This window comes from Ursus maritimus, unplaced genomic scaffold (assembly GCF_017311325.1).
Source record: "Ursus maritimus isolate PB19 unplaced genomic scaffold, ASM1731132v1 scaffold_23, whole genome shotgun sequence".
NCBI lineage: Eukaryota > Metazoa > Chordata > Mammalia > Carnivora > Ursidae > Ursus > Ursus maritimus.
In genome coordinates this window covers 6,241,166-6,266,525 of record NW_024424786.1, presented here as the reverse complement: position 1 = coordinate 6,266,525, position 25,360 = coordinate 6,241,166, and the positions used below count along the sequence as shown (strand labels likewise).

Here is a 25,360-nt window from a genome sequence, read left to right as displayed (position 1 = left end):
AGTTAAGAAGCAGCCAGGAGGATCTGTTCTTGCATCGTAAGCCCTTGGCACTGAGCGTGTGTAATACTCAGATACTCCCATCCTCTGTCCCTCACTTCCCAAGTATCAACGGAATGCCCTGCAAAAATTTCTCACTTGACTGTCAGATCAGAGGCCCCTGTTGTTACCCCGTTTTACAGGTAGGAAAACTAAAGCTTCCGAGGTTGAAAGCACTGCATGCACCATCCCAGAGCACAGCAGTTTGGTCTGGGCGTCTGGGCCCTGTTCCTGCCCCTGACCTCACAGTTCCTGTAGAGGAAGCTGGCCGTAGGGCATTAGGCTCCTGGGAAGCACCTCTGGCCTTGTGGTCTCCTGAGTGCCTCTTGGTTCACCAGCTTCCTCCTCTTTTCCCGGGTAGCTGATGAGGGAGTGGAGCCTGAGCTTGAGCCAGCAGATGACCCGGATGGAGGCACGGAGGAGCAGGGAGAGCAGGTTTGCAGCCCCCGCTTCGCTCCCTGGCCTTGCTGCTCTGCTTGCCCTGCCCACCGCCTACTGCTAGCCCTGCAGACACCCAGCTCTAAGGGGCCAGCACGTGGTGGGGACCACGGGAGGGTGCAAAGCTCCTGCAAGCCCAGCCAAGAACTTAGTCCAAAACCGGAGGACAGGACCGGTGACCGGGCTGGAAGGCCCACAGATGCACGCCAAAACAGCTGGACCAGTGGTTCACATGTTTAAGCCCTGCCCAAGCCCAGCTCCTTCCTTTGCTGCTCTGGCCCCTCCGTCAGGACTCCCTAGATATCCCCTAAGATCCAGCAAGGAAGTGGGTAGTGCTTGGTGCAGCAGAAGGCTGTCAAGATCCTGTTCTAGAACTCAAGCCGGGCAGGGTGGGTGATGATTTAAGGGGTCGCTGCTGGCCCAGGGAGCTTGAGGTTCGAGGTGTTTCCCTGTCATGCTGTCGCCTGGGGAAAGCAAGGGGCTGGTGCCCTGGTGATCTGACCACTGCTGCCTGAGCTGCCTTTCCCAGAGCCGACCCCGGGCATGGCCTTCTCTCTCAACATCGACAGGGGAGCACGTGGGCTGCGCCATGAGACAAGGCTGTGTTGTTCTGTGTGAGAGCCGTTCTAGGCAGAGCCCCAGGCTTGCTTTTGTCTCGAGCCACTTCTTGGCCGGAGGGACGAGCTGTCAGGAGCGGCCCCGTTCTCTTTCAGCAGAGCTCTGTGTTCACAGACGGCAGCTGTGATTTGGAAAACCTCATCCTCCCACAAGGGCCATCTCTGGTTTTCTGGCACTGACTTCTGAAGCCAGTGTCCCCGGGAGAAGCGGGTTGGCGGGGCCCTAGGAAATCGGGGCCTTTCTCCTGCTATGTAGCCCGGGAGGGGGCGCAGGTGAGTGCAGAGTGGGACTGAGGGTGCAGTTTGGCTGTTGGGGCTGCCAGCGCTGCCGTTCATCTCCCAGAGCCACGTGCTCCCTGCGATCCCGACTCTGGGCTGCCGCCTGTGGAACCTGGCTGAGCGCAACTGTGGCTCATCTCTTTGTTCTCTGTGTTCTTATAGCCTTTGGGTGGTTTTATCGTTACGATGGCAAATTCCCGACCATCCGCAAGGTAGGACTGAGGCTGAGTGCTGTGCCATTTGCCACTGAGTTTGCTGTGGGTTTGGGCCTTTCCAAGCCTCGTTTCTTTTCCTGTGAACTCTAACTGGTGTGACCCGACCTGCTCACTTGGAGGGCTGACCCTGTCCGCGCCTCCCTGTCAGGCTGACGTCAAACGCCAGGGCGCTGTCACAGAAGCGTTGTGGGGGTAAGGATTCAGGGGGTGAGACCCGCCCGGGTACCATCTGGCACCGCCTGGATCAGCATTAGCCCCAGGAGGCACAGGGCAGGGGCAGGGCCATGGCAGGAAGCTTCTACCTTGTTCCTCAGTCAGTGAGAACCAGAGGCCAAGACAGAAGCCACGGGCAGACAGTGGCATAGCAGGCTGGGTAGACACAGCACGGGTTGCGAGACCAGCCGTGCCAGACAGAGACTGGCTGCCAGGCAGGGATTTGCTGCATCGGGTTGAGACGAAGAGCCACACCAGTCCTAACTCTCTCCTGGAAATATCTACACGTGCCAGGATAATGCGTTCTTCTGGTCTCTGGGGCCTTGAGCTTTCTCTCTAAATCTTATTACTGCATCTCCAGGCCCCATAAGACTCTCGTTCTTTTTCTTTCCAAATCACTTTGGCATTTGATTATGAAACCGCCGCTGTTAATATCTGTAGATTAGATATTTGAGATGACTTGGCATTTGGAAATCAGGCATCAGCATAAATCTGGGTGAACTCATTTAGGTGTTATCACTCGACCGGGTCTTTCTCAAGGGATGTCAGTTCCCCTGGAAACCAAAGCAGTGGCACCTGGGTGACCTTGATGATACGTAGCTTTTCCTTGCCTGTAAAATGGGGATACCGGATGTTCCAGAAACATCTACCCCCTTCCTCCAACACAATACTTTTAAAATAATAGACGGCAATATTATTGCTGACAGAAGTTGACGTCTTTACCTAGGAACACAAATCATGGTTTATATGACATTGAATCAACTTAGGACAGAGCACCACGGGGGATTCCTTTCCACACTGCCATGGTCTCAGAAAGGACCCGGTCTCAGGAGACTGTCTTTTTCATCCTACAGTCTGACTCTGTGACTTAGGATGTCTCATTACGTTAGATTTCTAATTCTTCTCTATGCACTGTCTCTATTAGAACTCACCTAGAGAGGACATTGCACGCGTGCACACACACACACACACACACACACACACGCACACACACACAGGATTTTACTAGAAAAAATAATTAAAAGAAGATGGAGAGGTAAAATCTTTTCCAGGTACTAATAACCAGCCAAATGTAAGAGAATGAGCATCTCCTCCCCACACACACCTCCCACAGGAAATCACGTCACTTGGAAATTGCTGTTGGTAAAGGAGACCCATTTTCCTCTATTCATTAGCTCAGTATCACTGAATAGCTGGTATTTTTGTTTTCATTTCATTTCCAAAAGAGAGAACGATTGCATCCAGGTAGAAGCAAGAGCACATACCCCATCTGCCTTTCCTCTCGGCCCAGACCGGAAGGATTATTTGCCATGAATTTAACTGACAGCCGAAAGGACCACAGAATCACATCCCTCATGCTGGCTCTGGAAATCCATTATCACTTTCTCTAGAGCATGTGACACCCCTTGTGTCCGAGCAGCTAGAACACCAAGTCCCCAAGTAATACGTGTGACTATCTACAGCCATGATCGTCCATGCACAAAGTTGCCCTTATTTTATAGATATTTTTAAGATAAAGAGTCAATGTCTTTTATTGCTAAATTGGCAGTAAGTCCCGCTGGCACTCAGGGTTCCCAGGCCTGTGGCCCCATCAAGTCTGCGTCAGTGCCTGAAGGGCACATGGTTCTAAGCCTTCCACTAGGACTGCTAGATCGCGCAAACCAGCACTATGTGCAGGAGCCCCCTGTCCCGTGGGGGGGGGAGGGGGGTCCCACGCAACTGAATAACCGGTGTACTGGGCACTAGTATGAGGTCAGTGGACAAGAACCTCCTGCATCAGTAAACAGGTGTTGCTTTCTTGGAAATGGAGCAGAAACTGTCACATCTGCCTGCCCCATCCAGGAGCCCTGGCCCTAAAATCTTAGCACTGATAGTTTTTTGGGGTGGAGGGGGTGTTTGTTTGTTTGTTTGTTTGTTTGTTTTTTTAACCAACAGAATGACCATTCCTATCATGGTGGTCCCTGTGAGAAGTCATGCCCTTATTCTAGCAAGCTGCCATTGGGCAGAATGTTCTCAGCTCCTCTTGGGGGAATTGTCTGATCTATAATATGATGGCAGGGTTCACCTATCAACTGAGCCAAGAGTCTAATGAACATGGTAGGCGAGGAACCAAGGAGGACTCTGCAACAATGAGAATCATTTTCTCAAGTAGTTCATAGACTGCTCTGGGGGTGGGCCTCTATCCCCAAGATGGGAGACCATCTCCAAAGCATATTACCTGCGCATGGAAGTAGGTGTTGTCTTTAGGAGGGGAGCCAGGATGACTCAATCATAGGACCATAACGCCACCCCCAAGCCTCTCCAGCTGTGGACAAAGTTGTATGTCCAGTGCTGAGAAACTCAGTTCCTCATTCCTGCCCTTAGGCTCTGGGATGATTCAGGAATTCCGAGAGAAGACCCCAGGAAGGCTTGTTGGGGGTGGGGGTGAGCTCAGTGCACAGGCAGATTTCCCCCTCCCCACAGAAATACTCCAGAATGCTGACGCTCTCTGCTGTCCCCTCTCCTGCGTGCTAACTCTGTCCTCTGTGCTGTGTGTGATGGGGCTGACGCTCCCTCCTGCCACACCCCCCGGTGCTGCCAGCTCACCTGGGCGCAGGAGCAAACAGGTAGGACCTGGAAGACTCAGGTCCAGATCCTGGCACCACCACTTACTGGATGTTTCACGCTGGGCAAGGACCTTCACCTCTCTGAGCCCTGGCTCCTTCATCAAGAGAGTGGGGATAACACCTACATACGAGATGATCAGCATAAATCCCTAAGCACACAGGCAGTCCTTCCTTTCTCCTTGGCTTCCTTGCAATCTCATGGGAGAAGCAGCCAGGAAAGCAGGTTTTATGGGTCCAGTTCCACCAGGAAAAATAAGGAGTCTGGTGGCTTTGCATCTCCTATCCCAAATCCTCTTGAACCCTGGCAGTCAGTATAAAGCAGTTAGGCCATCCTCGTCCCCTGCCCTCATCTCCTAGTCCCGTAGTTTCCGGCTAATTCTCAGTTCAGGGGCCTGGTTTAGAGGGCCTCTACAGGATTAAATGGTCTGCAGCTTAAGCATCAGAGCAAACTCTGATGTCCCTGGCTCTGGGCTCCTGGGTCTGAGGCTGGCTCCCACCTCTTGCAGCTTAGGACAGAGGATCTCTGCAAATAAGGCTCGCCAGCTCTCCCAGATTTTCCATAGAATCTCCCAGGATGTATCTCTGTTGCCTAAATATGAGACACCTTTCTTTCCAGATGATGGAGAAGGCATGTGCCCAGACACTAGGACATAAATACAACGTATTTTATTCATACAGTGCTTTCATGTTTATAAAGCTCTTTTATAGATGTTATTTTATTGGCTGTGATGACAAGCCCGTAAGGCAGGTATTTTCTTCTGTTTTGGAGATGAGATGAATCAGGCCCAGAGAGGTTAAAGCACTTACCCAAGGTCACATAGCTATTGAAGTAAGCCAGTTCTTCTGGCTGACACGGGGCATGTGTCTCCCACTCCACAGTGGGGAGCAGCAGTTCGCCTGCCCTAAACCCGAGGTCCCGTGCCCAGTGCAGAGGGGCAGAGCTGGGGGAGGAGCTTGGCACAGGGGGGTTTTCTGGCCTTGTTGTGGACTGAATGCCCTGTTTGCCGTGCTGTGCCAGCGTCAACACGACCTTGTAATCCTTGTCGTGTAAACACTGCCACATCTGCTCAGAAAGGAAAGGATAAGAAGAAAGCCAAGTATGACAGCCTGCAGGAGTTGAGAAAGAATAAGAAGGAACTAGAGTTTGAGCAAAAGCTTTACAAAGAGAAAGAGGAAATGCTGGAAAAGGAAAAGCAACTGAAGATCAACCGGCTGGCCCAGGAGGTACGCGTCCTACTCGCAGGCCGGGTGAGTCACCCCGGGCACAGTTTGGTGGTTCCCCACCAAGCTCCCAGGGAACCAGCTGGAGTTGTTTTCCCCAAGTGGAGTCCAAGGATGGAGTAGGCCCTGCCCTTCTGCTCATTCTGGAACGTGGGATCATCCCACCTGCCCAGGATCATGGAGAACTAGCCTCTGGCTTCGGTGTATGTTTGGAACGGAGACTAGACTCCTTGCTCAGGTATGGGTCTGAGGCTAGCCTCTCTGCCCAGATTGTCACACTTAGGTTAGCCCTTCACACACCAGGCTAGAGGTTTGAGTCTGTCCCCTCCATCCAAGCCCCGCCAGAGTATGAGTCCATGGCTAGGCCTGTCCAGCCTATGTGTGGCTATGAGGTCTCTCTCCTTACTTAGGGTATAACCCCAAAACTAACCCTTCTGCCTAGATTGTAGAACTGAAGTTAGCTTTCCATCCACCTATCATCAGGTCCGAGTCAGTTTGGCCCCTCTACCCAGGTTATAAGTGCAAGACCAGATTTCCCCATCGTGCCTTGGCTCTGAGAGTATGGGTCTGAGGCTAAAACCCCTTTGTGCAGATGTGGTGTCTGAGGCTGCTTCCATCAGCATAGGATATATCCAGGGGCTCCCGGGTGGCTCAGTTGATTAAGCGTCTGCCTTCGGCTCAGGTCATGATCTTGGGGCCCTGGGATTGAGCCCCACATTGGGCTCCTGCTCAGTGGGGAGTCTCCTTCTTCCTCTGCCCCTCGCCACCCTTCGTGCGTGCTCGCTCACACTCTCTCTCTTACTCTTTCTCTCAAATAAATAAAATTTTAAAAAAACAAAAACATAGGACGTATCCGAGGCTAGACCTCTTCAACCTGGAAATGTATCTAAGGCTGTCCTCTTCAGGACATGAAGAAAGCAATCCTCCAGCATGAGTAATTCCTATTTCCTAGGTGAGCTGGGTGACCTGAACTCCCTAGCTATTGGAGCCGTTATTCATTCTGCTTCTCTTTAATGCTTCCATGAATCAGAATGCCAAGCTGATTAGATTACAAAACCAGAGTAATCCTGGAAAATGTGAAGTGCATTAGGTCTGGCATTAGGAACGAATAAGCTACAAAATTAAAAATAAAATCCAACTTGTACTTCTGAGGACAAGGCAGCCTGGAGAGGGGAGAAAGAGTAAAGTCAAACTTTTGGAACGTGCTTGGAGCTTAAAAAAGGACCATTCTTGGAGAATCACAAGAGCCTAAGAGTTCCCGGGGACTCTGGGAGCCGCATCCCAGCTGGTTCTGCACAAAGCACGAGCCCCTCCTCTGATCTGGCCTACAAGTGCTGTTAGCCCACCTGACTCCCCAGCACCCTCTCCCTCCTGATTTGCACCTCTCCTGGGGCCAAGGCGGAACAAGCCAGGGTTTTCGCGCGGAGAGTGGACACACCCAGCAGCACGTGCTACAGAAGTGCTGCTCGGCTACTGATTTGAGTGTGCCACCACGTGTGACTCGGTGTGCCCTCTGTCCTCTCCTTATTGCACTGTCCTTGGGTCCTAGGTGTCCGAGACAGAGCGGGAAGACCTTGAGGAATCGGAAAAGATTCAGTATTGGGTGGAAAGGCTCTGTCAGACGCGCCTTGAGCAGATTTCCTCTGCTGATAATGAGATTTCAGAGGTAACAGAGCCCTTCTTTCCACAGAGGCCCTCCTGCTGCCTTCAGAATGACCCACTCTGGGGACAGCGGGAGGCAAGATGGCCACCGGCAAGCCTCAGTGTCCAGGGCCGCCCCTAGCAGCCCACTCTGCCTTTGTCTCTTGGGGAGGGGGACAGATCTGTATTTCTGGGCTTATCTCCAGAGTGACCACTAAGTCCTAGCTCATCTGAGATGGTCTCCGTTACGCGTGTTGTCCTGGAATCATTGCTAAGAGTACCTCTCTCACTATCAAGTCTGTTCCAGTTGGATGATAACCTGTATGGTCACCTTACTTATCACCCACATGTGGCATAACTTGGGACTATCCCGCATTTGGGCACTCCCTCCTAGCCACTTGGTGTGGGCTGACCTGAGCACCCAGGTGACAGAGAAGTGATACCTCCCATGATTCTAGTTTGTGGGTGGTGGGTCTCCAGCTGCAAAAGAAACAGAAAAGCATTATACTTGATGTATTGTGAAGTGGAGCCCTAGTCAGATAATTACAGAACCTCCTTGCAACCCCCCAGATGACCAGGGGGCCCCCGCCTCCCCCGCCTTCTGTGTCTCCCCTGGTCCCACCCCTGAGACGCTTCGCAGGCGGGCTGCACCTCCACACCACTGACCTGGATGACATCCCCTTGGACATGTTCTACTACCCACCCAAGGCTCCCTCCGCCTTACCCGTGATGCCCCACCCTCCACCCTCCAACCCATCCCCCAAGGCCCCTGCACCCCCTGTCCTTCCGTCATCAGGCCACGTGTGTGCCTCGTCTTCACCCTGGGTGCAACGCACTCCACCCCCCATTCCCATCCCTCCCCCACCGTCTATTCCCACCCAAGACCTGACTCCTACCCGCCCGCTACCCTTGGCACTGGAAGAGGCACTGGGCAACCACCCCTTCCGTGCTGGGGACACAGGAAATCCAGCAGAGGACTGGGAGGCAAAGAACCACAGTGGGAAGCCCACTAACTCCCCTGTTCCTGAACGGAGCTTCCCACCCACCCCAAAGGTACTGCCCCGGGTCCGCATGCTGAGCTGGGAAGCAGAAAGCGTGGGCAGGCCTGCTGCTGTTTCCCCCATCCTCCACTGCTCTCACGAGTGGGGCCTGGAAGAAACATCACTCCAACCCATTTTCGGGAAATGAGCTCCCCATCCGCGTGTTGTGGTCACCCTGCATGTGCCTGCTTTCTACTGGTTTTGAAGTGCTGTCCTGTATGGTGACCTGCCCATGATGCTTGCGGTGAGCAGCTCTGTCTCCATGTCTGTTGGTTTCTCTTTGCTCCTCTTGGCTCGTACGGGCTGGTAACATTCTATATAGTACTTGCAAGGCTGTGTTACTCAGTAGCCAGAGCTCTGTGTCACAGCCAGTCACTTTCTGATACAAGCTCAGAAAACGGTGAATATGAGAAACGAATCCCCAAGTTAATGGGAGAAGGAGGGGAGGCGAAGCAGTGGAGCGGTATTAGGCTCTGTAAATGCAGGGATAACACGGTCCGGTGCTGTTAGGACATTACAGTGCCATTTTCTATGGAGTTTGCCAATTACATTGGCTTGAAGTATAATACCCAGAACTTTCCGGCCAACTTCCAGATACAGAAAAAAATGAAGACAGAGAGTTCCTAGAAATCTTCAAATTTACTATAAAAAGAGTAGGTTTTTTTTTTTCTCTTGGATGTCAGGAGGCTGAACAGTGATCTTTCTCAAAAAGACATATTTCTTATTAATTGTTCTTCATCCAAAGACTATTTTGGAAGAGGCAATCCCCAAGGAAGATCTGGAGCTTTGATCCCGGGGGGGACCAACCAAATATTCCTGTGCTGCAGTAGCCCCGGGGCCAGGCTTGAGTCCGAGCTAAATGAGCTCATGCCAGCCAAGGGTAGGAGCTTTGAGAGAGGGCAGTCAGTGGTACTGATCAGTCGTTCTCGTTAACCTTCCCTGCATGGATTCAGGGCCCAGCATGAAGAGCAGAGTAAGCATTTCAGAGCATTCAGGAGAGCTTGGGGGAAGGTGGAATAAAGAAAGTCCCGGGTGCCTACAAGTCTGCAGCGTCTGGGAGGGGACTCTCGGGGGACTCCTTCTAGACCTCTGATGGGTCCCGAGCCTTGCAGCTCTGACAGAGAGATGTCGTCTGTCCCAGAGCGCAGCCAGGAGCGGGTTTACAGGGAGCTGAGTTAGCCTGGCAGAGGTCATATCCTTTGAGTGAGTCCCTCCTATCAAGGTGGGCAGCAGCTTTTCCTTGACAAGTTTGACTCAATAAGCATTGATTGAGCCTTGCCTTGTGTAGGGGAGCAGTGGAGCAGTGCTGCAGGGGACAGCGAGGAAATTGGCGCTCCTGTGCTTTCCTGGACTTCGCCATCTGAAGGCTGAGCAGACACGATTCAGCTATAAAATGGCACAGGCCAGGTGCTCTGGGGAGGATTCATTCTAACGGGAGGTTGAAGGCGCCTCTGCAGAGTAAAGGGCTGATGAGCTGGGGCTTAGAAGGATGACAATACATGGAGGCTGGGAGGAAGGGCATGGAAGGTACAGGGAACAAAGGTGGCGAGGAGGAACCGCCGGGGTTTGAACCCTGGCTCTACCGCTGGCTGGACGACTTGGGTCTGCATGACTTCACCTGTCTGAGCCTGGGGCTTCTCGTTCGTAAAATGGGAATGCTAATGGCACCTGCCTGTAGTGAGGATCACGTGAGTTAATCCATGAATTCATTCAAAAGTAATCCTTAGGAGAATGGCGGGCAGGTGCTCAATAGGCATTAACCATGATCAGTGACAGCTCAGGATACAAGAAAATGTGGGTGAAGCTGCAAACACAAGATTGGAGGTAAACTCTATAGACTTATTTTTTTTAAGATTTTTTTTTTTTTTTTTGACAGAGCGAGAGCACACAAGTCAGGATGAGAGGCAGAGGCAGAGGGAGAAGCAGGCTCCCCTCTGAACAGGGAACCCAACATCGGGCTCCATCCCAGGACCCTGGGATCATGACCTGAGCTGAAGGCCTCAGGTCTGGAAACACTCGTGTTGGCTTGGCTTGTATGCCTGCCACACCAGACCCGCCAGAAGGTTTTCAGGGCCGTATCTACCCCCAGGCACCGTCCTGTGTGCCCACCATAGTACTAAGTCCTTCATTCATTCAACACGTTCAGTGAGCACCTGCTAGATGCTAGCCACTATGCCTGGCACCGGAGAAGCACCACAAAATGGGCAGCCTAGTCCCTGCCCAAACCGCCTAGTGGGGACAGGAGATACATAAGCAGGAGACTACCGCACTCTCTGGGGAAACATGGGGGCACAGAGGTGCTGTGATGAATTGGGGTGGAGAGAAAAAGCTCAAAGAGGGCTTTTGGAAGGCAGTGACACCCAAGTTAAGACCTGAGCAGGTAAAGTAGTGGGAGAAAAGAGCACGTGCAGAAATCAAGGCCAGAAAGACTGGCATCTTGGGGGCTGACGTTAGGTAGTGTGAGGAAGGTGAGGAGTGAGGGATGGGGTCTCAAGGGAAGGTGAAGAAATTAATGAAGGGGCTTGCGGGTCAAGCCAAAGAGCTCAGCAGTCAGTGGGGACCCAAGAAGAATTTGGACAGGGTTGTGATCCAATTCGATTTGTGTGGCCCACAATGATGGAGTGTGTTAGAGCAATGCAGACAGGTTGTGTCAGCTCTCCTGGATGCTGCTCTTACGGGTCCCCCCCCCCCACCTCGGTGCCCTCCCACCAGGGACAGCAGATGCTTTGTGTGCAGTCTGGGGAATGGAACCGTGGCCGGAAGGAATAGCCTGCAGGGAGAGAGGAGGCTAGATGGCCCCCACGGCCGCAGAGAGAGAGCCTGGAAAGTGTGTCCCCTGAGTGGCAGTGGCTGCGGGCATCCCCCGAACTCAGCTCTGGCTCAAGTTCCTGATTTCGTAGAACCACCCAGTAGTTTCTGTGGCCTCAAAACACACCGTGGCCATGGACTTCTTGTCTCTCTGCTGAAGATCACACCCCTGGCACCTCCAACAGGGCGACTGAACCAGGGAGTTAGCCTGTGCATGGCGTGGATGTGCATGTGTGTCGTAGTTGGCCTGGGCCACTCCCGCCACGCCCTCATGTGGGCTTCTCTTACGCTAACCCTTGTAGACATTTTGCCCAAGCCCACAGCCTCCACGAGGCCCTGGCGTGTCTACTATCTCCAAACCCGTCATGGTCCACCAGGAGTCCAACTTCATCTACAGGCCAGCTGTGAAATCTGAGGTCCTGGTAAGCCCCTCGGGTCCCCTCCAGGGCATCTCCAGCGGAGCAGACGAGGGCTGTCTGTCTCCTCTGGCTTCTGCTGCCTCTGGAGGGAGTGAGGTGGGACACCACCTGACATTAAGAGCTAGCTCTTGACTTCTCGTTGACCAAAAGATGAATCCATGTGGGTCCCAAACAGGCTGGAGATCCCTCTAGAAGTAAGAATGATAACAGCTCAGGCTGCTCTCGAGCCCACCGTGTGTCAGGAGACTGAGGCTTAGAGGGGCTGAGTCGGTTACCCAAGGCAGAGCCAGATCTTACCACTTACTCCAGAGTCAGACCCGAGAGCTCAAGCCCTTACCTACATTGCCATCTTGCCAAACGTCCAGTGATTCCACTGGCCCTGGCCTTGGCCCCTAAGGCCTGGCGAGGCACGACGCGAAACACCCTCAGATGGGGTACCGTCCAGAGCGGAGCCACTCACTCTCTCCGTCTCGCCCCTCACTCCTCACTGGACTGGGAGTGTGAGGCGTGGTCCTGGGGGAGCAGTAGGGTCTGCCCATCCCCAGTCGCCTAAGGCTGTGGGAGCTGGGACTCACGTGGAACCCCATGCCCCGGGGGGTGCCAGGCACGGACTGGCCTCGCACCCACGGTGGGAAGAGAGTCAGGCCAGAATTTTTCTTCCCCTTTCAAGGAAACCCTATCCAAATGTCAGGGCAGGACAGCTCAGAGACTTATTTTGAGCTTTTGCTGTCCTGTCAGCTCCCCAAAGAGCAAAGTTCATGCCCCTGGGATCACCTGCCGGTGCATCTGAGGGACGTTCCCTGGCCCGTGACAGAGGGTGGTGTCTGCCTGACTAGAGCCGGGTAGCTGCCGTGTCTGGGGGCGCCGGGCCGGCGCTGTGTCTGCCTGGAGCGGGATGTTGGCAGCCCCAGGCTGGCAGGCCCAGAGTCTGGCACCAGAGGGCAGACGAGGCCTATTGGTAACGTCCAGCATGGAACTTTTTTTTTTGTTTCTGGCAGCCGCAGGAGATGTTGAAGAGGATGGTGGTTTATCAGACAGCGTTCAGACAAGTAAAGCGATACCCGTCGTGTGTCTGTAGTCCTTTCCGCCACCCCGTCCCTCCTGCTCCGACTTCTCTTTCTGGGAGTACCAGTTGGCCCCGAGGCGGCCCCAAGGGCCCTCTGCCAGAGCCGCAGGCCAGAGCTGTGACCCTGTTGCCTGCCGCCAGGAGTGGGGAAGGGTCTCATAGCAGGAGGGCACCCTGGCTTTATTAGACCCCATGCCCCAGCTGAGAAAGCAGCAGGATCCCTGGGGGCTCTGCTCTTTTGCCACTGTTTGTCCAAAGAGGAGAGGACAGAGGGAAGCCGCGGACGGTCGCAGAGGCCAAGATGGGTCCTCGCTCCAGCCCTAGGAGAGAAGGTGTCTCCCTACCTCTTCCCCTGTCTTGTCCCTTCGAGGCAGATCACAGCTTTGCCTGAACCTGAGCCAGTCAGGGAGGAGTGGTGGTCCAGGTCCTCCACCTGCCCGGGGTACTCCTGCATGCAAGGATATGGATGTCCTTCCTGGTCCATGAGTGGTATCAGGCAAGCAGCCCCTTACTTTCGCACCTCCTGGGGGCTTACGTTCACAGAGCCAGCCACTGGGCTGGCAGTCTCACCACCAGTGAAAGAGACCCCCAGATAAAGAAAGATCTTGCCGCCAACCCCACTGCTAACCCACTATCACACCGCAGGCTGATTTGACTACAGGCAGAGTGCCGGGGAGGTGTCAGCTTCACAGGGATACATGGGAGTTTGCAAAGGAGGCTGCTCCCAGCCCAGGACTGGGGACTGACAGGCGACAGCTAACACTGGGCCAAGCACCGTGTCTAAATACTTTATGTATATAAACTCGTTTAATCTTTTTAGCAACCCTAGGAGGTAAGTAGATGAGAAACTGAAGCAGAGAGGTTAGAAAGGTGCCCATGATGTCACAGTTCCTGTCAGGCCCTGGATTTGCATTCAAGAGGTCAGGCTCCACGGTCGGGCTCCTCCCTGCTCCACCATCCCCACTGTCTATCATGAGATAGACATTAAAGGCCTTTTGTTTAGGGCATAGACAGCCCTCCAAGGGAGAGAGGCTGGAAGGGAGGAGCCCAAGGACCCAGACTGGAAGTCAGACTCTCGCTCCACTACCCACTGGCTGGGTGACCTTAGGGGCATGAATGTCACCTTTCTGGGCCTCAGTTTCTCCATCCGTTGGATGAAGGGTTGGGCTCCCTCTTCAAGAGCTGACCAGCTGTAGTGGCTTAAGTCTACGAACTAAATTCACACAAGACACAAACCCTTGCCATCATGCCCATTCTGAGAGCGGATTCTCACAGGGAGAGAGAAGGGGAAGCCCATAGCCAGCACTGTCCAGTTTTCTAGAAGAAATAGCCAGAAGTAGTCAGGGCCCTCAGTGAAAGAGCATTGACTCCATATCCTGCCTAGTGACCTCTCCTGCCCATGGATTTGCTGCATCCCTTCCTCTGTCTGCTGCCCTGATGCCCATAGACTGACCTGGGAGTGGCCTCTGAGCGGGGCCAGCCTCCAAACTCCCAGGCTCTGTGGGGCTGAGCCTGGGTGACAAAGCCTGGATGAGGAGGGAGGGCAGACTAATGCCCAGGGAGCCACCTGCTGAGGTCTGGTTGCCATCTCGTGCCCAGAGCTTGGTTGCTGCATGCTGGGCATAGAGAAAGCAGTGGCCTCCCCCTGATGCTGACAGTGGGGACACTTGGTGTGGCCCAGGGAACTGTGTGCTGGGGATGGTTCCACTCAGTCCAGCAGGGCCTACCTGTGCCCCTGTCACAGGGCCTCTCCTCTGCTCCCACCTGTCCATGGGGACTAGGCTTTGCTGCCTAGGACTTGGCATGCCTGGCCCCTGAGTCTGTGGACACCCGGCTCCCGCTCTCTGTGGGGGATGCCTAGGAAGGCAGGATGCTCCCATCTTCCGTCTTACCACTTTGTTTCTACATCTCGGGGACATTGTTTCCACAGCCCTTGCCAAGCCAGATTCCCTGAGATAAGTCTTCTCCTTCATCCTCTCCTGGCTAAGGGTCTGGGAGGCCTCTTACATTCTAGAAAGCATTAAGAACAGTGCTAGGCACTGGGCAAGCACAGATGCCCCTGCTCCTCTGGGACTGCCCACTGCCCTGCACCCCAGTCATCTTGTGGCCGGATTCCCCAGGGAGAGCTGTCTCTTGAGTAGTGGTGTCCTTCTTTGGGGTCAGAGCACGGGGTGAAGAAAAGTGGGCCTTCACCCCCAGAACCTGAACCTGGCCTCACATAAGCACTTGGAGGAACTCAGGTAGGACCTAAAGGACCTGAGGCTTTGGGTAGATGACAGCTTCGGCAAGGCTGACACGGGCCGCTCAGACCACCTGGACATCAGCGGGCGCCCCACCAAGCCACAGACGCCCACCCCGCAGCAACAATGCAGGGTCCAGGGCTGGGCTCCTTCAAATGCTTGCATAGCTTCCTGCTTCTCCCCGGGCAGGGCTGCTCGGGCTACTGGGGCTTCCAGCCTCCTCCCTACATCCCCATCCAGGCCACATCTGGCCCCCGACTCTCTCCCTTACATCTGACCCATTCACAACTTCTTCCTCTGCCCTAAGCTTGCTTCCCGCAGTGACCCTCAGGGAACTCTACTCTGTGGCCCTAACACCCTCCCTTCGCTTGCAGGATTTCCGGAAATATGAGGAAGGCTTTGACCCCTACTCCATGGTGAGAGAGAACTCTCCTCCCCCAGGGAGTAATCCCAGGAATTGGGGGGGGGGGGGACGTTACAGTGTGCTCCGTCGTGATGCATTCTGGGCCCTGGGGGTCCCAGGGATGAGGTGGGGCACATGAGGAGCCCCAGGGAACCCCATCTGCTCTTTCCTGTGAAGGCTCCTTGCAAACAGCATTCTAGTGTGACCCACAGGCCTGGCGTGTGTGTTGGGGCCCTGTGGGATTATGGGAGCAGTTACACTTGCTCAGCACTGACTATGTATCACGTGCTCTGTGGTTTGCTGGGTGCTTATAGGGCATGTCCTCGCCCCGCCCTCACAATAGTCTCGGGAAGAATGGATCTGGGATTTCTGTGGGCAGCTCCGTGTGTGTCCATGTGGCCTCCATGAGGCCTGGGACCCCCAGGTGAAGACCGATGGGTGTGGGGCAGGGAAGGATCCCTTGTCCATGTACTGTGTGAGACCCCCCAGCCTCATCCTCTGGTCAGACTCAGAGCTCCCCACTGTCTGTTCCCTCTAGTTCACCCCAGAGCAGATCATAGGGAAGGATGTCCGGCTCCTGCGCATTAAGAAGGTACGTGGGCACGTGGAGGCGAGGCGGGCCGCCACTGTTCTCTGCCCCAGCCCCCTCCCATCTTGGTGCCCTGCTCCTCCGACTCTGGAGAGGACTCCTGGGTGACTCCTCAGATCCCCACCCTTTCCTCTCTCCCTCAGGGATGTCCCCTCCTGTGGTGGGACCACACATCCTGATGGCACTGTCATTGGCCCCATGAATTCTCCAGCCATCTTTGTAGCCCTGTCAAGAGGCTCCTGGTTACCCAGGTGTCCACAGTTTGGCTCTCGAAGACCTGTTTTTCTCCAAACAGGAGGGATCCTTAGATCTGGCCCTGGAAGGCGGTGTGGACTCCCCGATCGGGAAGGTGGTCGTCTCAGCTGTGTACGAGGGGGGAGCTGCTGAGCGGCATGGTGAGTGGGGACAAGCCATGCCCCAGTTTGGGGATTGTGCAGTGATTGTACAGGGTCCCAGGAAAGCACACGGCTGCCCACTCGGAGTGCACCGACTGTTGCCCAAGAATTCCCCCATCTGGATCCACCCGTCCATCTACTGAGTCCCACACATTGCCCGTGGGCATATGATGGTGCCAGGACTATGGGCATACAGCCAACCAGACCCCACCCTGCCCTCCGGGGCTCCCCATTTAGTGGAGAAAACATGCTCAGAATTGCCAGATTCGGGCCAGAACAGCGCAGTCTGCTAAGAGCTGACAAGAGGACTGGGGGTATGGAGGAAAACTGTGGGACCCTCAGGGGCCCCAACCCACCAAGGGAAAGGGGGCCCCCGGGAAGGCTCCCTACAAGCACCATACCTGAGCTGAGCCTTAAAAGATAAGTCAATATTAGCCTCATGATGGTGGGAAAGAACTTTCCAGGAAGAGGGCGCAGCACATGTAAAGGCAGGAGAGAAAGCATCCAAGCCTTCCCTGTCCTCTTAATAAGGGTCAACATCTGTCAAGAACTGACCATGTGCCGGATGTGATTCTAAGTACGTGTACCTCTCTGTGTCTAAAGTGTTCACGTGTATCATTAACTCACTTAATCCTTATGACAGCACCAAAAGTAGTGCTGTTATTCCTCTCATCTTACAGCTTAGGAAACTGAGGCACAGAAAGGTAAAATGCTTGTTCAAGGACCAGCTGCTCAGTGGTGGAAGCAGGACTGGCCCCCAAGCAGTTTGGTCATTTTGCTCTACTCTTGCCTTAAGCCCGCTCACCTGCCCGAGAGTGTCCGAGACTCACCATTACCAATTTCTTCTTCCAAAGTCAGGAACCTTTGCAGTAGCTTTGGGTCTTTCGTGAAGGAGTCAGTGGCCTCGAAGGAGGAGCCTTGGGCCCCTCACCCTTCCAGGCCTGAGCGGGAATCCCATGGTCAGGTCCTTCCTGGGCAGCGCTAGGCTGCGGTCGGGAGAATGGCAGGTGGGTGAGCACCTGAGGCAGGAGGCGGAGTGACAGGAAAGTCACCTGGTTCTGTGGGTTACAAAGGCGAGTCCAGCTCGGCCACCATGGCCTTGGTGAGCTCAGGCCTGCCTCTCACAGCCACACCTTGAGCTGTCATTTCAGCTGTGGAGGGGGCCCCACTCAGCTAGGCAGCTGCCATGGCCCAAGGCTGCCCTCCCGGCCCACACCGTCCTCTGCCTCTGTCCTCACTTCAGGGCCAATTGAGAGAAAGACAGCTGTCTGCTGTATCTGGCAGGGAAAGAGGACCGGAATAAATGGGTGACTTTTCCGGGACCCTCCTCTCCTTACAAAGCCCCAGCCCAACCACTGCCATATTGCTCCTGAGGCTCCATCTGGAATTTGTACAACAGGAAAGAGTGAAAGTCACCTCACCCCAGGCCCACTTGCCAGAGGAAACTGCTGTCTACAGGCTGGCCCCACGCTGCTTTGGACACACCAGCAGCTGGCGACATTTTCCCCAGGAGCACATGTGCCACACCATCCTCAGTATCATATGCTATATTCCTACAGCCTTCTTGCCTGCGAGACTTCTGGGTGATCTATTTCAACACAATCCAGAGAATGTGCTGTGGACACCAGAACTAAAAAAAAGTCCTTAAAAAACATTTCTTTAAAGATTGTGAAGTTGAAGATGTATGAGAAACTATTCACAATCTACCCACTTCTTGGAGAGCCATAATACATAATTAGCATATTCAAGGCTCTGACAAGTTCTGCAGTGAGTAACTGCTTAGCTTATAACTCAGCTTTTCCCAAATTTATTAAACTACAGGTCATTTTATCCAGGAAGACCTTTAACATCATTCACTTATTCAAGAAATATATTGAGTTCCTATTCTGTGCTAGGTATTACGTCAAGTGCTGTGGATATAGTGGTCAACCAAAGAGACAGCCCCTGACCTCACGGAGCTGACAGTCTGGTGGGAGGGACCATCAGTCAACAAATAGATATATAACCACAAATTGTGACAACGCTCTGCAGGAAGAGACTGGGATGCTTTGAGAGAACAATAGGAAAGACCTGCTCGGGACTGCGTGCAGGTCAGAGCAGTCCTCCCTGAAGAGGAGATGTTTCACCTCAGCCCTAGAAGCAGAGAAGACAGAGGGGGAGCAAGTGTCCCAGGTGGAACAACATGTGAAGACTCTGGGGTAGCAAAGAGCTTGGCCTGGTCGGGGGCCTGACGCAGACTGGCAGGGCTGGAGCACAGACAGGGACAGCTCACAGAACTAGCTCGTGTTTCTGATAACCTCGTGGGTAATGCAGGCCTGCCTCCCTCTGTAATAGCAAAGGCTAGGGTAACAATGGTTCCTCAGTGGTGTCCACATTCTACTGAGCGGGGGTGAGGGAGTGTGGGCAGGCTGCGTAGGAAGCGCTCTTTGAGTAAATTGGTGGATTGTTTCCCCTTGTGCCTTCTGAGCCCATCAGAAGCTGGGAGTCAGGCTCCTTCTGCAGCCCTACAGTGACCTTCTGTCCCCCGCCTTTGCCAAGTCCTGGGCCAGGCACACGCCACATACGGCCCAGCTGACCAGTCCTCCTCATCTTGTAGGTGGCATTGTGAAAGGGGATGAGGTCATGGCGATCAATGGCAAGATCGTGACGGACTACACGCTGGCTGAGGCTGAGGCCACCCTGCAGAAGGCCTGGAGTCAGGGGGTAAGAGGAAACCCCCTCCCTGCCTTCCTCCCCTTCCTGCCTGCCTTAAACCCTGGCCTCTGTGGCCAGAGCTTACAGTCAGGATGCCCCATCCCAGGGTGGGTATCCAGGGGCCAGGACATTCTTGGGTGACATCCACATAACCCATCCAGCCAGTGGTCTCAATATGACATGATGGGATTCAGAAAAATAAATGTCAGTTCCCACCTTGAGTCCAAAGAGCAAGTGGCACAAATACAGACTCCAGAAGACCAGGTATGGCAGCCCATGCAAATAAAAGACTTCAGGTCTTCTCTAAGTGCACACTGATCAAGAATCAAAAATGCTTGGGGCTACTGGAAAGCATTAACAGAAGTAGAGTGCCCAAAATGGAGGAGGGTCTGGTGGTAGTCTGATCTGTACTCATCAGCCACAACACATAATCAAGTCAAGGCCACCACACATAATCTTCCAGGCTGTGCACTGTGCAATCCGAAGGGATGCCCTCCTACAGATTACGGTGTGGATGGTGCCCTCTTGTGTTGTGCAGTGCACAACCTGTGCAACTGTATGCAGGCAGCCGAGCCTGAGGTATTAAGTTCAGAGCCGAGCAAGCCGACCAGATGGGCCTGGGACCCACATGAAGGGATGTGGAGAAGAGAAGACTCACGGGTAACAAACATGATAACTGTCTTTGATTATCTGAAGGGCTGCATTAGGGTAGAGGGAGCAGGAGTGTTCTCTGTGTTTCTTGAGGGCAGAACTAGATTGGATGGAAGGAGCCCTGCGGAGAGATTTCAGTGCAATGTTAGGAGTTACTGCATGGTAGAGGGACCCAGTGATATATCACATACTTTTTATTGGATACACCCAAGCCAAGGGTGGACAATGATGGATAAGCCAAGGATGGCAATGATGCCAGTGAGGGGATTTAAGTGTTAGGGTCAGAAAGCTAAGCCTAAAGTTCCCTGATTGGATGTGCATCAGAGTGACCGCGGGATCTTGTTAAAAGTACTGTTTCCCAGGACCTACCCGAAATCTCCAGGGGCCAAGTCTATGAGTCTAGAGTTTTAAGAAATCCCCCAGGTGATTCTGAGGTTGCTGCCTGGCCCGTCCACAGATCAACATTTGGGAACTTAGTGTCCTTCGAGGGTCTGTAAATCTTGGCCTCTATGGTGTGAAGCCCCAGAGACTGAAAGCTTCCCCAGACCATGGGTCTGCACAATGAGGCCCATCCCCATCAGAAGGACCTCCAGCCCCTCCAGGGCCCACCCCCACCATGGGAAGAAGGCCCCAGCCAGCTGATCCTGAGCCATGGTGCCCAGGAATGGGAATGGAATGTCAAGGGAAGACATACCACCAATCCCTGAGCGTGCCCCAGAGTCACAGGGCTTCTTCCCACAGGACTGGATCGACCTTGTTGTTGCCGTCTGCCCCCCGAAGGAGTACGACGATGAGCTGTAAGTGTTTCAGCACCTGGCCCTCTGCTTCCTCTTTCTCCTCCTCCAGAATCTTGGCCACCTTCTCCCAGTCCACCCTCAGCCTTCATCCAGCCTGAAGGACTGGTCTGAGCACACATCTTCTAATAGTCATCGATCCTAAAAAGCTCCTAGGCTAGAGAGAGCCTAGAACTAAGTCACTGTGTCACAGTGTCAGCATCGTCAGAGCTGCCTCCAAGGCTGTCTTGTGCAGATTCTTCTTTACATATGAAAACCAGGCCCAGAGATAGTCAAGGTCCCAGACCTAGAAAACTGTGAAGTTGGGACAGACTCAGGATTTCTGATTTTCCACTCAGGACTTCATCTCCCACACCATCATCAGCTAGTTTAAAGATTTCCATGTCTTTTACTGTCTAGTGGTTCTTCCCGATACATGACCGCATTCCCTCGCGCTGTGTCCCTGAGCAGCCAGGACCACAGGATTTGGCCCCATCCCGCAGGATCTCCAGGGAGCTTGGGCCAATCTCCATCTTGCTCTACGATGCCCTGTATGTCTGTCTCTCCATGTATCTGATTCGTTCCTGTCTCTGTGTCTATATGGGTCTATCTCATTGTGTCTTTCTTCTCTCCATCTCTGTCTCTCCTTTCTCTCTCTCCCTCTCCTGCATCTTTTGCATCAATCTCTCTCTCCCATCTTCCCCTCTCTCCTTCCTGCTCTCCCCCTTCTCTCTTAACCTCTCCTTTTCTTGCTTCCTTGATACCTGGCCTGAGTCCGTGCTAGTCTTTGTTACTGTGTGTCCATTTCTCTCCTCTCTCTCTCTCTCTCTGTGCCTCTCTGGTGTCTAGTCTCCATCCTCTTCACCTTCCTACCACCCGCCCATGTATTCCTCAGCCCCTGCTTGCCTGTCGTGGCTGAGCTGGCTTTCCTTCCTCTGCCCAGCACGGGCTGAGTTCTGTGCACATCTCGGAGAAATCAAGGTCTTATAGCAACTAATTCTGGACCCAGGGCCTAGGCAGGACCCGGAGCAGGAGGCAAGTGCAGGGAAAGGTCTGATGGAGCTCTGCCTGGAAATAACCAAGCCCTGTTTTGTGTTTCCCGCTCTGCTCTGCGTATGTAGCTCTTCTCTTCCCTCCACTGCAGCCGAAAGCCCCCAGCCGGTCCGAAAGGTCCTTGAAGACCGTGCTCCCGTGCCCAGACACAGGCTCCTCCTGCAGCTGGAGCCCGGCAGCCCCCCACGGTGAATAGGCAGGCAGGCTGCAGGTCCCTGTCTGTCCACACTGCGTGCAGTGGCCGTCTGCTGCCCATGCTGGCGGGTTCTTTGGACTGGCGTCTGGAGGGCTGTACAAGGCACCATCCCTGAAGTGCCATCCAGGCCTGCTATGAGCCACCCTGGAATTTTGTCCAACTCAAAGACTGTCTTGCTCAGGGAAGGCAAGCAGAGCCTAGTCTGTAGCATGCTCGGGACCCGGGTATCCTAATGGCCCTTGAGACCTGCCAGGGGTCCCCTGCGGCACCCACAGGAGCAGGATGGGAACAGTGAGCCCCATTCTCTGCTGGGCACAGACAGTGCCTCAAACCAGGCATGATGGCCTGGATGAGCCCAAGGGAGTACAGCCTGGATTCCCCCCCAGAGGTATCCTCAGCAAAATGTGCCTCCCTTCCCTGGGAACACCACCCCCTGGGAGCCCCTGCACCACCGGGCCCCGATGCTTGGGCAGAGCCAGGGCAATTCAGGCTGGTCCAAAGAACCAGGGTTGGCCTCTCAGAGCTGTTCATGTCCTGTTGTGACTTGTCATGGCTTGAGCCCGGCTTGGACCAAACTGTCCTCTGTGCCTTCTCTCTCCCTCGGCTCCAGCTCCCTTAACGGTGTCCTCTGGGGGACACTGTGGAGCCCAGTTTGGAGCTGTGTTTCCCGCTCTGTGACAGAGCTGTGCTCACGGACAGAGCTGGCAGGTAGCCATGGACTCGTGTTTGGTGTGGCCTGAGGCCCACAGCTGGCAGTATCTGGGGCCGACCCAAGCCTGGACTTGTTGACTTTTCTGTTACAAGTTTCTCAAAACATTAGGGCCTCACGCTCCCAAGACAGTTGGCCTGCTATGCCATGGCTCCTGGGATGGCCTCAATGGCCCTGTGTTTTCTGCTACTTGTCATGTGTTCTTCATGAGGGACCCCAGCCCCCCTGCCTTCTGGTCCCCTCCTAGCTTATCCCACGTATCTCTCCTGCTCGCCCTGGCCTCCTGTGTGTTGTGTGGCTGCTTGGCACCCACCTGGTGCCTCCAGGGAAGGTGCTCCCTGGGGCGAGTGTGTACCCACAAGGCCTGCACCCCCCCTGCTCTGTTTCCTCTTCCCCACAGGACCTTCTTCTAAAGTCCAGAGGGAGAAACCAGATTCGCCCCGAGAAGCCACTGAGCCCTGGACCCACCCTCCTGAACACAAAGCCTGGAACCAGCCTTGAGAGAGGCCAGCGTGCAGGCACCCTGAAAGCCTACAGCCTACACCCCCGGATTTCGACTCCCATCGGCCCTGAAGTAGGGCTGCGTGAGGAACACCACAGGCCACTCCTCTGAAGGTCACCACGGAGGGAGGAAGCAGCAGTTTTGAAGAGGGCCCCTGGGATCCAGACTCTCATTTCTTTCTTCCAGTTCTGTGAATTTGGTCTCTCCCAGCCCTAGATCTCAAGAAGTCAAGGGAATTCTCAAGAAGTCAAGGGAATTCTCAAGAAATCAAGAGTCTCCCTTGATTTCTAACAGGACCTGATTCCTGGGACTCTCTCCCCCTCCCTCTCCTCTCGCTCCTGCTAATTGCTGCCACAAACTTGCCTCCGAACCATTAACAAAATAAACTGCTTTCATTTCCAGCTTCCGGGAGTGCGTGTGGATTAGGGCAGCAGATTCAAGACTCTCAAATAAAAAACATGCAGTCTTGGCCCTTATCAAGTGGGAAACAGGACCCAGTGCTAGGATCTGGGTCCAACATGAAAGACACGATGAAATGGCCATGGCTGGCTTGGGGCAGGGGGCTGGGGCCACAGGAGATGGCCTGGGCTGGGCTTTGTGTCTTCTCAGAGAAAGATGGCAGGAAATGAAGCCATGCGATAGGGACTTTGCTCAATTCCAGAAAGCACAGTTGAAGGCAGGAGCCCCAGAGGATTACCTCTAAGCACAGGATACCCCAGATTCACTCAGGGGCAGCATGACCACAGCTGCTTCTCCTGAGGTCACCAAGACAGGATGGGAGGGAGGGAGGTGCATGAAATTCCGTCTGGTGGGACCTCATGGAAAGAAGCTAGGGCCTGAGGCAGGAGGGTATAACTCCAAGGGGCTGGCATGAGGTAAGTCAAGGCCCTCCTGGTTACAGGGCCCAGGGATGCTCTCAGGCTGTCTCCAGGGAAGAGGGGTCATCAGAGGAGGGGCCTCGTGGAACTCCAAGACTAAGAGACATGGCATCCTGGGTCTCCTAAGACTTGGAAGTGGAAAGTGGTTCTGATTCAAGGTGTCTTAGAAGAATGGGTCTCTCAGCTGAGGCCTCCTGTCTCTGCCACCCCTTCCTGTGTCCTCAGAGCTCAGCCTGAGCTGGCTCAGTGTCCATTTCCCAACTCCAAATTCCCCAGGCAAAATCTGAGTGGGCGGCCCTGGCCACGGACCAGTCCTAGGTCCAATCAGCTGAGGCTGGGCAGGTGGCGGGTCATGTCCCACCCAACATGGCTGCTGAGGCAGCCAGGACTGTGGGCATCGAGTCGTGCTCAATGGGAGGGGCAGAGAGAGAAAGAGAAAGAGAGAAACTGCTGGACTCTTTGATCTCAGTGGAGACAAAGCCACAATGACCTTCTAGTAGCTGGCTCTCAGAGACAGCAACCACACCGAGGAATTCTCTGTGTTTTCTTACATAGCTCCTAACCTGGTTCCGGAGATGATTCCAAAATGTAGGTGAAAGGAGGGAGCTCATATTCACTGACACCTGCCACATACAGGGACTGGGCTGGACCCTGGTGCCTGCCATCTCAAACCGCGATGGCTGGAATTGGTGCATGGCGCCCCAAGAGCCTGGTGGTAAGAGCCAACACTGAGACAGCACTGACCGCATGCCAGCTACTGTTCTAAGCACTAAGCTCATCTACTCCCCTTCACTCTATGAGGAAGGTACCACTGCTATCACCAACTCCATTTTATTACGAGAAGCCTGAGGTAGAAAGAGGTGAAGTGACTTTTGCTAGGTCACGTGTGAGGAAGCGGTGGAACCAGCATTTAAAACCCAGGCACTCTGGCTCCAGGGACCACACCCTTCTCCACGGGAGCCCGTGTGGGCAGGGCCCCCCTCACTGGAACGTCTCAAGTTCTAGACCGTTGGCAGAACAACTCTCCCCACAGTTGAAGAACAAATAGTGTTCTGCTGTTCAGTGATGGTTCCCTCCTCTTGTGACCTGCAAATACCGCTGCTGAAGCTGTGGGCTTGTGGGTGCCTGGAACCTCACCAGGTCCAATTCATCTCCGCTATTTTTAGTTATTGGCACCTCACAGTGAATGCGTTTATCAGTGCTTATCAAGACTTGGTGAGTGACACGATCAAGAAGGCTCCGAGCCCCTGGCTAGAGAAGAAGGCCAGGAGGGTGTGCCCCTGGGCGGGGCAGGAAGAGAGAACCAAGGGAAGCTGGGGACTTGGATGACAGAAGTCCTGAGGCATCCGTTTGTCTAGAGCTGGTGGGGAGTGGGGGCTGCAATGGGTTCCAGCTTCCTTTTCTCTGAGGCCTGACTCCCTCTCATCTATCATCAAGGAAATCAGTTCTCATGTATTGAAAAGTTTGTTCCATGTTGAATCCAAAGTCCAGAGCTCTCCCCAGCAGACACTGGCATTAACGAGGTAAGAAGTGGGACGGTCCAGAGAATGTGCACAGAGGTGGGGGCCTCAAGCAGCTCCCGACCTTCTGTAGGGGCCATGAGGAGCACTGCTGAAGCCAGAGTCCACCGAGGGGACTGGGCCAGGCATGAGAATCGACGTCAGTGCTGAGACTAAAA

General features: G+C 54.1%; 1 protein-coding gene across 1 annotated transcript in view; it reads left to right on the top strand.

Annotated features, from left to right (window-relative positions):
• USH1C (USH1 protein network component harmonin) overlaps window positions 1–23,256 on the top strand; it is a 45,659-nt gene extending 22,403 nt beyond the window's left edge. Inside the window, exons 15-27 of the mRNA XM_008708922.2 lie at window positions 1,533–1,582; window positions 5,476–5,628; window positions 7,175–7,291; window positions 7,837–8,319; window positions 11,417–11,536; window positions 12,532–12,582; window positions 15,214–15,255; window positions 15,781–15,834; window positions 16,127–16,226; window positions 18,823–18,929; window positions 20,298–20,368; window positions 21,466–21,568; window positions 22,697–23,256. Coding sequence (XP_008707144.2) covers window positions 1,533–1,582; window positions 5,476–5,628; window positions 7,175–7,291; window positions 7,837–8,319; window positions 11,417–11,536; window positions 12,532–12,582; window positions 15,214–15,255; window positions 15,781–15,834; window positions 16,127–16,226; window positions 18,823–18,929; window positions 20,298–20,368; window positions 21,466–21,568; window positions 22,697–22,915 — 1,670 coding nt within the window. The 3' untranslated portion in view covers window positions 22,916–23,256. The remainder of the gene's footprint in view (window positions 1–1,532; window positions 1,583–5,475; window positions 5,629–7,174; window positions 7,292–7,836; window positions 8,320–11,416; window positions 11,537–12,531; window positions 12,583–15,213; window positions 15,256–15,780; window positions 15,835–16,126; window positions 16,227–18,822; window positions 18,930–20,297; window positions 20,369–21,465; window positions 21,569–22,696) is intronic.
• The last annotated feature ends 2,104 nt before the right edge of the window (window positions 23,257–25,360 follow it).